This window comes from Pelobates fuscus, chromosome 7 (assembly GCF_036172605.1).
Source record: "Pelobates fuscus isolate aPelFus1 chromosome 7, aPelFus1.pri, whole genome shotgun sequence".
NCBI lineage: Eukaryota > Metazoa > Chordata > Amphibia > Anura > Pelobatidae > Pelobates > Pelobates fuscus.
The window spans coordinates 106,658,514-106,672,631 of NC_086323.1; the positions used below are offsets into that span (position 1 = coordinate 106,658,514).

At 36.8% G+C, this 14,118-nt stretch overlaps 1 protein-coding gene across 1 annotated transcript in view; it reads left to right on the plus strand.

Annotated features, from left to right (window-relative positions):
* GRIN2B (glutamate ionotropic receptor NMDA type subunit 2B) overlaps positions 1-11,425 on the plus strand; it is a 527,768-nt gene extending 516,343 nt beyond the window's left edge. The window contains exon 14 of the mRNA XM_063426354.1: positions 3,829-11,425. Within this exon, the coding sequence (XP_063282424.1) occupies positions 3,829-5,580 (1,752 nt within the window). The 3' untranslated portion in view covers positions 5,581-11,425. The remainder of the gene's footprint in view (positions 1-3,828) is intronic.
* Positions 11,426-14,118: the final 2,693 nt, after the last annotated feature.

Consider the following 14,118-nt stretch of genomic DNA (forward strand, 5'->3'; position numbering starts at 1 on the left):
GTAATGAAAGTGGATAGATGGATGGATGGATGGTTGGCTGATATGGATGGATTGCTGGAGGAACTATACTCATGTACATCCACACTCTCCAGCTTCTCCTTTGTTGAAGACGTTCTGAAAAATAGCACCAGTGACACCATCACTGTCCAAAATGCGTGTTCAAATTTCAGGCCTCTATACTTATGTGCATGTCCTCACTGCTCACCTTCTACTACAGCTCTGAACTGTTGGAGATTGCAAGGGAGATTAACTCAACTGTTGCTCAATTGTTTGTCTAAAAACCAGTCTATAAGGAAGTACGTAATTTTTGGAACTGAAACAACTCACATTTAAAAATCTTGCTCAAACTGCAATTTCTGCTAGAAGATGCATATATGGCGTTCTCAAAGAGAAATTTTCCTTGATCAAATACACCTTCGTATTAGTATGTTAGGTACTATATATATATGGGCATAGGTTAAATAATTTGGGACAAGATAAGGGATAGGTGTGGATAAGTAAATCTGGTCCCAATGGGTGTTTACTCCATCGCGATATGCTTGCATGGATTTTATTTAAACAGGATACCAAAGACTGTGTCTTCCTCAGACCTATGTCCCACCTTTAAAAGGAATGCTTGTTTTGTCTGAAATCCAAAATTGCAATCCCTTATGATAGCTCATGCTCTCCCTGCATATTATGTTATAGAAGCATGTAATAATAAATAGCATAGCTGGGTGTCTTAATTACCCCATCAGTCACTTCACTGTGTTTGCTGTTATGACTGTAGCAAGAGTATTATATAAACTATAGATTTTGTAAATTCACCTTCTGCTTCACAAGTTCTTAACTGCCTTTAAAATATGGGAGATAGATATAAAAATGCAAAGTTTTTGAGTAGGCATGTAATAGGTAATCACCATCTTCTGAGAGTCTTATTAGCATCTGCTTTTACATTGTATTGTTACATGTAACATAACTTAAAATATCGCACAACTGCCGAATCACTAAATTGTGAAAATCCAGACATTATCATTTTGCTTACGGTTTCATTTTTAACCTTATGTTTCATTGTCATTATTGTTATTATAGTTTGATAATAAAAGTGGTGTTTATACCTTGTACAAGACCAATAAATTGTGTTATAGCTGTAATGAAGATGGGAATTATGAGTCCTTTGATACACTTTATGATAACCATAAAGATGGATAGATGGATGTTTATATGGCGAGTGAATAGTCATTGTAAATCATTATTTTAGGTTATCTCATTGTCATCATTATATATGTCCTCCATAATAGTGTGTCTGGTCTAACATAATCTGGCAGAGATAGGGTTAGCTTTTTCTGTGAGTGACAGCGTTCTGACTCAAATCATTGCACGGCAGACCCAACAACCTCACATTTATTTAATAAGGGACTCAGTATTACAGCGGATAATTGATTTCAACAGGAAATAAATTAATTTACGAACCTGTCATACAAATTAAGTTAGTTAGAACCAAGTTGAGTTGGCAGTGCCATCAAAGCTAAAAGTGTAACTTGGCAGGCTTACATGAGCATCTCCTGCCATCATCCTCCTGAAATAGGTGTCAACAGGAGAAGATTGAGTGACTCTTTTGAATATTTTATTATTGGCAGTATTCTTTGTTTTAGAATACAGAATCAATAAGTTTATCTTGGTCAGCAGTTCTCACACTTCAATAAACTGTGAGTTTGTGCTGTGTGTGTAGCACTATAGGCACACATAATTCTATATAGGTATATTCAAATAACTTCTGGTCACCTGAAGATGACATGTAGGTCATCTTCAAGTTAGTTACATAAAGTTGAACTATGCATTGGCATATAGAAATTGTAAGCAACTTCACTCAAGGCGTTATGGGGTTTATTGAACATTATATATGGGAGCTCTGCTGGACATTTTTATAGAGGTTTTTCCAGGGTAGATTTGATTAATTGTGGCCTACATTTACTAGGCTCTGTCATGTGCATATGTGTATTTTATTGTCCACCCTTGATTCTTTTTCTCTTCCTAGTCCCCCAATTAGTTTTTAGTCATTGGTCCCCATTGTACCTTGAGAAGGCTCTTTGTTTTTTTGCTGGATCTTTGTCATGGCGCCCAAATCTCCTAATGGCATGACCGCACTTGATCGGTACAGTCATGCCAAAAGTAATAAAGTTTACTTAACTGGGTCAAGGCGCATCACCGTCCGATCCTCTTGTGTAACGGTCCCCAGCTGGTGCAGTGTTCTAAGGGAGGCCGGCCACTGCTGTTCCGTTATAAATAGCAAACTTACCTCTGCCCACAACCAAGATGACGCCAACGTGCGTGCGACTTCAGGTCATCGACGCGCACGCATGTTTTGGGGTCAGAGGTATATTTCAACCCTGGATAGATTTTTATCAGTGCCCTGTTGTGTTTTCCACTAGTTGATTATCTGAAAGTGCTTTCTTGTTCTTGTATTGTTTGGTATTTGACGTTGACTTGTATTTTTGACCTTCACTGTTTCTGGTATTCCTGACTTTTGGCTAGTTTATTCGTTCTTACTCTTTCTTTGTCCCTAATCTCAGCTTGTATTTTGACTATTCTTTTTTACGTTAGGTCCGGCCATTATAGGGGCCAGTATACGTTGTCTTTGTTATTATTCTGTGTTTGTATATTTTACATAGTTCTGTGTGTTGGGTCATATAGTATTTGTGACAATCTTCTTCTCATCTGGTGCCATCTTCAGTATATGACAGTGAGCTGGTCTCAAGCTATTCCTCAGTCAAGTTTTTATCAAATTTAGAAAAATACATAAGGCAAAGAAGTCCGTACTTTTCCTTATGTATTTTTAGAAAAAATAGAAGAGAATATAAAAATAAAATGAGAGACAAGTAGAAAAAAAGAATTGATCAAATTAATGATATAATTAAAATGATATATTATAAGTCAAATACAAAATAAAAATATTTACATCTAAGTGCACAAGCTGTTATATCAAAACAAAAACAGATATTTAGTAAGAGTTGAGTAAGAGTTATATGGTAAACAATGTATATTCATCTTTTCACTAAAAGAAAAGTGAGAACAAGTAGGTCATCACCTAGTGCGAGAATGTTTGCACACAATGCATTGTTTCCTCCATTAATTAAATAAATGGTTCTGAAACGTTGGGAGTGCAGAAAATGTGTGTACTGGATTTCTTGTGTAATAACTCAAATTCCGTGGCACCTTTCAGTAGAACTTGCTAGCGGGTATAAACTATTCTGGGGGTTTTCTTGTTTTGCTATGTTCATGAAATCCAGCATATAGGGATGTTCCCTGTTTTGCGTTTTTATATGTGTTTTATAAATCACAGTGTTTTACATTGCCAGATTAACAAATGGGAGTATCTATGCAGCAAAATCACTACATTTGGAATATAATGGTTTTAGTGCTTAGAATGTCCCTTCTGAGGACATGTTTTATTAGTGTTAGTGTAAAATAACATCATGCCTTGGAAACTTAATAATCTGCCTTTTTCAAAAATAAAGTTCTGTGTCTCTACTTATATTTTTTATGGTCCTACATGTTCTAAGCTCTTCCTTCTGCCTTTTCCTCACAATAAATAATATATTTTTTTAAATCATCAGCATCACCTGGATTGGATATATATATGCACATTTTAAATGAAAGGAAGGCAAAGAGTTGGTTCTAGAGATAAGTAGTCCTTATAGGAAAGGATTTATGATCAATGAAACCCGATAACATTTTTCTAAAATGATATGACATGAGTTTCTTCTATTTGTAAGATGCTAAATTATTTTTAAAATGTGAACATTTCCTGTCATCACATTTTTGATTTTCTTCTTTCTGTTATTTTAGGGTATTTACAGCTGTATTCATGGTGTTGCAATAGAAGACAGGCAGTCAACCATGAATTCCCCATCGGCCACTATGAACAACACCCACTCCAACATACTACGTCTACTTCGCACTGCTAAGAATATGGCCAACCTCTCTGGTGTTAATGGCTCACCACAAAGCGCATTGGATTTCATTCGGCGGGAATCCTCAGTGTATGATATTTCAGAACACAGACGAAGCTTCACCCACTCTGACTGTAAATCGTTTCAGCCAGAGGAGAATCTTTTTAGTGACTACATCTCTGAAGTGGAGAGGACCTTTGGTAATCTTCAACTTAAAGACAGCAATGTTTACCAAGATCATTTCCATCACCATAGACCTCACAGTATAGGGAGCAATAGCTCTATTGATGGGTTGTATGACTGTGATAATGCTCCTTTCACAACGCAGCCCAGATCTCTGTCCAAGAAACCTCTGGATATAGGTTTACCATCAAAACATTCAACAACGCAAATAGGTGACCTGTATGGTAAATTTTCCTTCAAAAATGATCGTTATGGTGCTCCTGATGATTTAATTAGGTCTGATGTTTCTGATATATCTACCCATACTGTAACCTATGGCAACATTGAGGGCAATGCAAAGCGGAGGAAACAGTATAAAGATAGTCTAAAAAAGAGACCAGCATCTGCTAAATCACGTCGGGAATTTGATGAGATTGAACTGGCTTATCGCAGGCGGCCAAGGTCTCCAGATCACAAGCGCTACTTCAGGGACAAAGAAGGGCTGAGAGATTTTTATCTGGACCAGTTTAGGACCAAGGAGAACAACCCCCATTGGGAGCATGTGGATCTAACTGATATCTACAAAGAAAGAGGAGACGATTTCAAGCATGAAAGCTCGTGCACCAATAGGCAGCACCAAAAGCATGCAACAGAGTTTGGACAGAATGAACGTAAACATGGCACTGGAGGAAATGCCTGGGATAAAAGTTTGGAGTGGGACGAAAGAGCTCCCACCAACTTCTGCCGTAATTGCCCTTCAAAGATGCACAACTATTCAGGGCAGAATACTAATCGTCCTGCTTGTATTCGTTGTGAAGTCTGCAAAAAAGCAGGAAATCTTTATGACATCAGCGAGGACAACTCTCTGCAGGATTTGGATGCTCGACCAATTTCAGCAGCTAACTCAAAGTATCCACAAAGCCCATCCAATGGCAAGGCACAGAAGCGAAACCGAAGCAAACTCCACCGCCAGCATTCCTATGACACTTTTGTGGATCTTCAAAAAGAAGATGTCACTTTGGCTCCTCGTAGTGTAAGCTTGAAAGATAAAGAACGCTTTTTGGATGGTAGCCCCTATGCCCACATGTTTGAAATGCCCAATGAGTCCTCCTTCGCTAACAAGTCCCATGGTTCAACACACAACCCTGGAGGTTATATGCTAAGCCGATCCCTGTATCCAGACCGGGTCACTCAAAACCCATTTATTCCCACATTTGGGGATGACCAGTGTCTGCTACATGGGAGCAAGCCCTACTATTTTAGGCAGCCTGCCATCGGTGGCTTGAAGGGAAGGTCGGACTTCCGAGCATCTGGTAAATCACTCACTGCTCTACATACAGCTCCTCCAGGACGTTTCCAAAAAGACATTTGTATAGGGAACCAACCCAATGCCTGCGTTTCAAACAATAAGAACCCCAGATCTTTCAACAACTCTACCAATGGCCATGTGTATGAGAAGTTGTCCAGCATTGAATCTGACGTCTGAGAGGGGGAGGTGGGCTGGGACCTAAATTCTCCCCTTCCCAATCCCCAAAGTTATTCTCTTACAGTGAAGCAGGACGGGGGTGTTCCTGGGTGCTGTTGGAGCAGAATACATGAGATGCAGCCTTTCTATACCCATCATCTTTCTTCTCTTCCTGGGGCCATCTCGTATTTCTAACCATGTGGAGTTCATATACCAGCCTGGAGAAGCACCAAGCTGACATCAGAGGAGGGGGTGGGATTCTTTGTTTTTATTTACTAAAGACATGGGTAAATGGGTTGAGCTTTGTAAGTGAGGGAGGAAATAATTGGTAAAGACATTGTCAAGAGTTTTCTTCCGAAATAATGACACGAAGATCTGGAAGAACACGTAGCACCAGGGGCTCATAGGTGAAGCATGAAAAAAAGGTGATGCGGGGAAGGTTTTAGAAATGGGGAAATGCAAGAGGGTATTGCTTACATTATAGGAAGCTTCCATGAAAACCTCTAGCTTGTTACAGAAGTGGATACAGGGCAGCTTATCTAGATAACCCCATGAATCTTAATAATGGCTGCAGACAGAATAACTGGGAACTGCCCAAGTGAGTGCTAGAGTGTGTCTGTGTGGAAATTGTCCAAAGACACTGGCTGATGGAAGTGCATGATACGAGTTGAAAGATCTCTATTTGTCCATCCATCCACCTCAAATGCATTCCTATTTCATCTGCAACAAACCCATTTGTTTTTATTCAGGCTGCCCTTTCAGTCTAAATATTCTCCAAAATGACTAGGAACAAAATAAATCACTACATTTAAAAAAAAAGTTCACAAATGAGACAGCTAATCTGGCTTAAAACAAAAGAAAATCACTATTATGTACATTAAGAAATAAATTGTGATGATAGCTCAGGAACACCAACATAATATTGTCCAATGTAAATATCAATAATTTCCTCAATTTTTTCAGTCCATAATAAATTTGGAGAAATATAGAAGTATAGTGTTAGAATCACTTCTTTTTAGAATTTGTTTTTATATTTTTTGGCTGTGCGTTTTTTTTTCATTCTGCTCTTCTACTTATTGCATGCTATACACAGCCAAAGGTGTTTTTATTTAAAATAATCATTTTGAGAAATGTATTTATATGGACATCAAGACAATGAGTTTGAAGAATCAATTCTAGATCCAAGGGCTTCCTAGCATGGCACTTTCTGTATTCAGATAGTACCAATCTGGGTTAAGTAGTTATTGCTTTCCTTCATAATGAAGGAACAATCTTTAGCCATCTTCAGCCTAAAGCTTTTTTACGCAAGCTCTTTTTAACCACACCATCACATCTCACTAAATATGCTTTTGCTTTAAAGTTCAGCTGAGTAATAATTGAGATAAAAGATAAGGAAGCCTAAAGTGTACCATGTTACCATCTCCATTTTTTTTCATGAGCTGTCCAACAAGACATCTAGAATTACACATATGCAGTGTTTGGTCAATTGTAGAATAAAACATTTGAAAGTAAGCAATATTCAAGTTTAAACTGAATGAAAGAAATCAAAAATGATGGTACCAACAATACTGATGAAATTGTAAAGATGTCACTGGCACTCGGAGGGCTAATATTCATATGATGTACACTTTAGTTATGCAGATGAAATGTGTAATATATATTGTTCACATAGGTATTTGTATTTTGTATAAATGAGCATAATATTTTACAAAATCATTGGATGGACACCGGAAAGAATGCTTTGTATGTGGACGGAATACATTTTGTGGTTGAGTGTGGTGAAAGCAAATGTTTGAGGGCAGCATCCTAGCACAAAACAAGACCATTTGGGCATTAATCTTCACTTCTAGGTGACACATGGTTATAGTAGGAGAAAATGGGAAGCGTCAACCTAGCCTCCAATTAGTCCTTCCATCACGTTAAATGTGAGGGGAGAGAAATCAGGGTGCCGCTTCAGTCATCAGAAACACGGGACGGGTCCAAACCGCCCACTGTTAATTTATTTAGTATTGTAAATAGGTGGTCGAGATTTTTTTTTAAATAGACTTTTCAATGAATTTGTAGTGACACAGAGGGAGAAGGTTGTGTCCTGCCCCAAGACACCCATTCCTAGAGGTTTCAAGGCTCTGTATCCCTGTGCCATTTACCAGAGCCATTGGATCGTACTTATCTAGGATCCCTGGCTCCGGTTCTTTTTCTTATTATTTTCTTTTTCTTCATGTGCCAATTGACAGAGCTCAGTCATGGAGGTGTGATGCTCTTCTTTGTGCCAATTCCTTGAGTCATCTGATATCAGGCTCCAACTAAATGTGCCAAAATACTGAAGCCACCTTAGAAATAGAGACTCAGATTGACTGATACCCTTATTTTATAGCCTACAGGTCTATGAAGCCATCCAACCATTACGTGCAACTGCCATCATCTTTGTGCCAATTTTTTAAGTGGTGTTAAATGAATAACAGAGCACAATTTAAGCCTTTACCAGCTGGACAGTTCCACAGCTGACTGCTTGATAGGACTGAACATGGAGAATAATGTTTTGAGAAAACCATGCTTCAGACAGGGCTCAGAATGTTAAGAAATATTCTACTAGACAGGCTTACAAGTTACTTGCCACTGCAAGTCTATAAGGATCATGACAAACTCACCAGGGGCACATTTCTACTCATCAGTGCTTATTTTATACTTGCCAATGGCTAGTGAGTGGGTGAAAATTTTGAGTCCTGCTTTAAACCATGGTTGAATCACACTTTGAGGCATATGTATCAAAGCCTATATTCAATTTTATTGCAGTCCATTTGTATAATTTCTCACAAGTGCTAGAATTGCTGTATGAAACATAGTATTTATAATTGCATTTGCTGTTGCTCTCTTGCGAGACTAAGGCAGTACATTAAACTAAATCCAGATAATTACAGATTACTTTTTATCGTCTCCTAACCCAACCCAATAACCACAGCATGTTCTGGTTTTTCTTCCCTCTAGTGAATGTAGTACCAATTGTAGTGCCATATATAAATTATACCTTCATATAAAACCAGGAAGCCTACAAAGATGCATATGGATACACACAGCCTTGCAAATATTTTAGATTTGCTGCCTTGGTTTCTGGTGGTTCCCTTAGCAATTTATTGCTATTCTAAATATAATTTTGAGTACAGCACAGGTTAAGATTTGGCCTTACACAGATGTTTCTTATGTTGGCACTTTTTGTGGTATCATTAATTATTACAGTTGTAGTGACAGGAACAGCTACAGAAATGTAAAAAGAAACCCCTACTGATTGATGTGAATTCTAAAATATACTAAAATGTAATCCCCATACAGCATAATGTAAATAAAATGCATGCCCTGAGCATAGCAGTTCTTTATGACCATTTTGCAAAACACCCAAAATGCCATCCAGATATGCAAATAAACACAGACAGCCTTGTAAACTTAGATTTCGTATCTGTTACTGGTCAAGGTCCATAAATAGGTGACTGTCCTATTTGCATGGATTTTAGATTGTTTCGTGGAAACAATCCTTAGGAGCTGCTATGTGTCTGTCTGTCTATCTATGTGTACCTACCTTTGTTAATGTCAGCTCTGGACCCCAACTAGTAAATCCTTTAAAATCTCTCAACACGTTGTCCGCAGAAAACAAAATACTAGAAATATACTAAGGTATGATAAATAGGACAACATAACCCTACCAATATTATTTTACTGACCAGGTGGATTTGGTGGATCTCGCTGTGTAAAATCAATGGAGTAAAAGAGAACATGAGAGTGTTTTCCAATGTTGATGGCAATCCTACACATATACATCATTATTTTTCAAGTACATTTTAGGAGTACATGCATTCCATTTTATGGAATATTAAATGTTATATTGTATTTTCTGATCACCTGTTTTTTTTAAAATTTCATGATTATTTATAGAAAGATTTTGCTCAGTAATTAGGCAACAGATGCAATTTGCTCAGTTGTTTCTGTGTGGATTTAAAGGGACAGTCAAATTAAATGCACAGCATTTACTTTGATGGGAGAGCCAGTGGTATCCTGGAGGAAATTCTGACTATCTTGATACCAGCAAATATGTGGAAAAGAAAATTTGTAAATCTGTGGAACCACAAACCACAAAGTTTTCTTTTAAAAATTCCGGCAAATCCAGAAAAATCATTCAGAACATGAGTTTGCTTTAGAAAGCAGATCATACAAATATATAACAAGCATTCTGCGAACACCACTCTATAATATAATACATAAATATAAAAGTATACATGTTATGCTTTAGCAAAATTTAGCACACCCATCGCACTATTATTTGTCCATAAGAACAGATCACAAAACATTTGGTTGTCATGACATTATTATGGCAGTATTCCAATGATGTAATGTTTATTAAACACCGCCCATGCACTCTATAGCTAGACGTGTGAGGCACAGGAAAAAGACTAGATGTATCTCGTTTCCATGTGTAGATAATGAAAAGCGACCTTTTCGAGGTGCCCTAAACCAATGGACGTTAGTGATTCCTCTATGCCATAAGTATCTACTAATAGAGAAATTAACCCAAATAGGTAATTTATTATTACCTTTCCTGCTGATTATATACAAACAAAACGTGTTCTTCTGTCAGTGGGTTACAATTACATCACTAAAATCTATTTGAGTGTTATATTATTAATTTCAAATATTAGAGGGGAGACAAATAAAGTCATTGCTATAATTCAAACAGTTCATTGTCATAAACAACCTTTTACTGCAAATTTTAATGAAGAGTGGAATGTGCAATTACACATTCTCTGCATGTATCTATATGTAATCATGTATCCAAAGGATAATTACAGCAGCCACAATATAATTGCAGTGTCAGTCGTCTGTCTCAACCTGCCTAATAATATCAATTGGCAGCCTTTGAAAACATTTCAACATAATTATTATTATTTATTAGTCACGAACATATTCCGCAGTGTAGTTCAATGGGTGGACAAACAAACTAGCAATTCCAGCAGGACAATTTGGATGTGATGGGCCATTGACATTGGGCTGTAATGAGTCAAACAATGAACTATCAGTGAGTTGTTTTTACACAATTTAGACACAATGTAAAGTATAAATCCACACATTAGCCAAGTTGGAATATTTTTCCAATTTTACATTTTTTATACTCTAAATTTTAAAAGTTGATTCTCAGTTAACCATAGCAATACAATTAAGTGAATAGACGTCTGAGACCGAAATAAACTGCTATTCAAAATAGGTGGAGGATATACCATAATGTTCAATACTACACAACAGAAAGATAAACAACAACAATAAGTGTACACCAAACACTATGGATGTGTAGAAGAGTCACTTTTTTCCCTAGAAAATGAGTAAATTACATCTTGATGGTTCTCTTTCTAAATATCAGAGGGAAAATGAAAATATAGACCCCCCTCCCCCCAAAAAAAGTTGACATGCCTGTTTCCAAGGTAGCAGCCAGGATTAATTGAAAAGGTGGATATATTCCCCTTAAAGAATGAGTGAAGCTCTTTGATGTTCCTCATTGACTCTGTCTTCAACTTATGGTAACTTATGGTAGTTGCATCAGTGGCGTACTCTCACATATAGCAAGAGTACAAAACAGAGGGCTGTGGATTATCCCACAAGACCACAAGTTCAGTTATAGATAATCTCATGTGAACTTAATAGGATACTGTAGGCATCTACTGCACATTGTAGAAGATGCCTGTTCCCTATTAGCTTTTTGTAATATGTGTGGAACTGCACTCACTCCCATCAATCCGAGCCAGGGTGCTTGTTGTACCAGGGTCAAACACCAAATTCCCAATATAGTAGAGTAAAACGAAAGCGGTCCAGGCACTCCTTGGTTCAAGACAGGCACTTTATTGGAACCACAGCAGCAACGTTTCGACCCAATGATCTTTATCAAGCTTGATAAAGGCCCTTGGGTCGAAACGTTGCTGCTGTGGTTCCAATAAAGTGCCTGTCTTGAACCAAGGAGTGCCCGGATCTCTTTCATTTTGTTCCCATTTAGCTGTCACTACCAATGCCACATTGTGTCACAATTTAACACTTGTCATAAAGTTATTGGTCTCATATATATTTTCTATGTGCTATGGGATTTCAGTGAAATCACAATGCATTCTGAATGTTTTTTTCTGGAAGATTCTATCTTTATGAAAAACTCTAAGTGAAAGTGTTGCTTTAATAGGCCATTTGTTAACACATCTCAGGTATGTATTAACAGCACAAAAATATCTTTGTTAACTAGTTCACAAACATTATGCACCGTTAGTGTCTGATGGACTTTTTAAACACTACATTTAGATCTTAAATCTCTGAAACACGTAAAAAATAGTGCTTGGTAAAAAAAAAAGTAATAAAAAAAATGTAACAAATAGCTTTAGAACGAAAAATGTGTTCATAACAATGCAAAAGGAAACCTTTATAATATTACATTAATAATTCCATCTATGAACCACAATCTACAAGCATCCCTAATGATTGAGCAAATTTATAAGGTGAATTTGGTGAATATGAAATCATAAATTACTAGCCATCAATTTGACATATTGAATATGTGCAATATTGTGATTGCTAGGATGCATAAATTAAATATATCTATTTTTCACAAGACAGATGTAAGTTCCCTAATGTTGTTTTTGTATTGCTCAGTTGCTTTGTTGGTGGTTATCTTGTTAGATAGGAAAGTTAATCTGGTACAGAACTAACAATGAATTAGAATATTATGAAGGTTAACTCTATTTTGCCAAATTATCTCCTTTTGATACATATGTCGCTAAGTGTCAGGAAAACAGGAGTCCATCTGCAAAAACAAATCTATAAAAAAAAACAAAAAATACACACTGATGTGGCAGTTTCACGTTTTTAGTTCCCCGGGGGTCTGTAGGCCAGACTAAGGTTGGAGGAAAATAGATCTTTCAGGGATACAGATATAGATACAGTCAGCCTCCTTTGTAATTTCAAGCGTGTCATTTCTATTCTTGGTGGTTTTCCAATTTTCGGCTGTATTAATTTGTGCCGTTGATGTATAGGACACTTCATTTCTTGAGTAGCTTTTTTCTTGTGTGGTTGATGTTCTATCTACTCATTTATTTCTTCTTTTTTTTTTTCCTTCACAATCAGCTGCTTTCCTGGCTGACATGCTTTCTCTCTATAAACGCTGCTATCATATATGAATTTGTTAGAAATCACGATGTGCTTTCTGGACTCAGCATCAGGGGAAGCTCTGGTTAGGAATGAATATGTGTTAGAAACACACTGATTGGTCTGACTTAAATATGATCAGACAGGAGGTAATTCAGTGCCAAACAATAATGATAGGATGCAGAGCCCCCTAGTGGAATGATTCTCAAGGTTGGAATTATTGTACAGGCTAAAATGTTTGAAGTGTAATTAACATCAGAAATTAATTTCCTTCTGCCAGTTATTTACGGTCTACCCAGACAAGGAAAATATTGAATTCACCTTTTATTATTTTTTAAAATTACCCTACCTTGCACCAAGTGAATGATGTCACCGACTAGACTTGACTAAACCAGATGTAACCACAATGCTTCCCTACAAAAAGAGCTATTGTAAACTTGAAGTTGCATTATACCTTAAGTTCCATTGATCGGGCAATAACAAGTTTCATAGCTGCATATATTTTAGAGGTTCACAGCATTGTAGCTGTTTTCTCAATAATATTTCAAGTATATTTTAGCCATAAGAGTAGAAACGCCAACTAAAACAAGATGCATCTGTCTGGGACTAGCACTGCTTTGGGATTACTGGTCCAACATCTCATGACCTAGTATAAAGGGTAAAGGCTAAGCCACCCAAAAATGTCGGTATTTTTACATGCTCGATAGCTGAGCATAGTCAAATTGCAAAGTGTAATGAAGATAAATTCCAATCCCGGTCTGTTGTAACACCTCATGTGAGGGATTTTATCATCTAAAATATATACCTACTCCTAAATGCATGGTAAATAATAATACCAATGTCAGAGAAATAGTCATTTTTTTAGATCTAGATCTCACTATATTAAATATGGTGGTTAGACAGAACATTGTCTTCTAGTGAATGGAATACAATAATTATTTCAAGATGTTCAAGATTGTCCCCCACTAGAATATTAGTGGAACTCCCCCTGGAGGGGAGGCTACTGCTTAAGTAAATGAGCATCAAAACTAATGTTGTATATTCTCAAGACTTGCCTACACTTGCATTGTGTTTTTTCAGAATCATAGATGTAAAAAAAAAAAAGAGATGAAATGTCCATTCATGGGAGAAGACTTTTTTTTTGTTTCTGAAATTGCACAACATTATCAACTAAATATCAATATCTACAGATGACGAAAAATATGTACATTGAAATATTTCAGTATTAAGTGAGGCTTTAAAGAAAAGGAATGTTCAAATAATTTATTGGCAAAAAATAAATTCAGCATGGCTCACATTAAGTCACACGTTAGAGGGTTTCTCGTAAGCTCTTCATCATATTTACAAAAAAACGGCAGATCATTTACATTGAAACCAAATAGTTAACATAGAGGTACT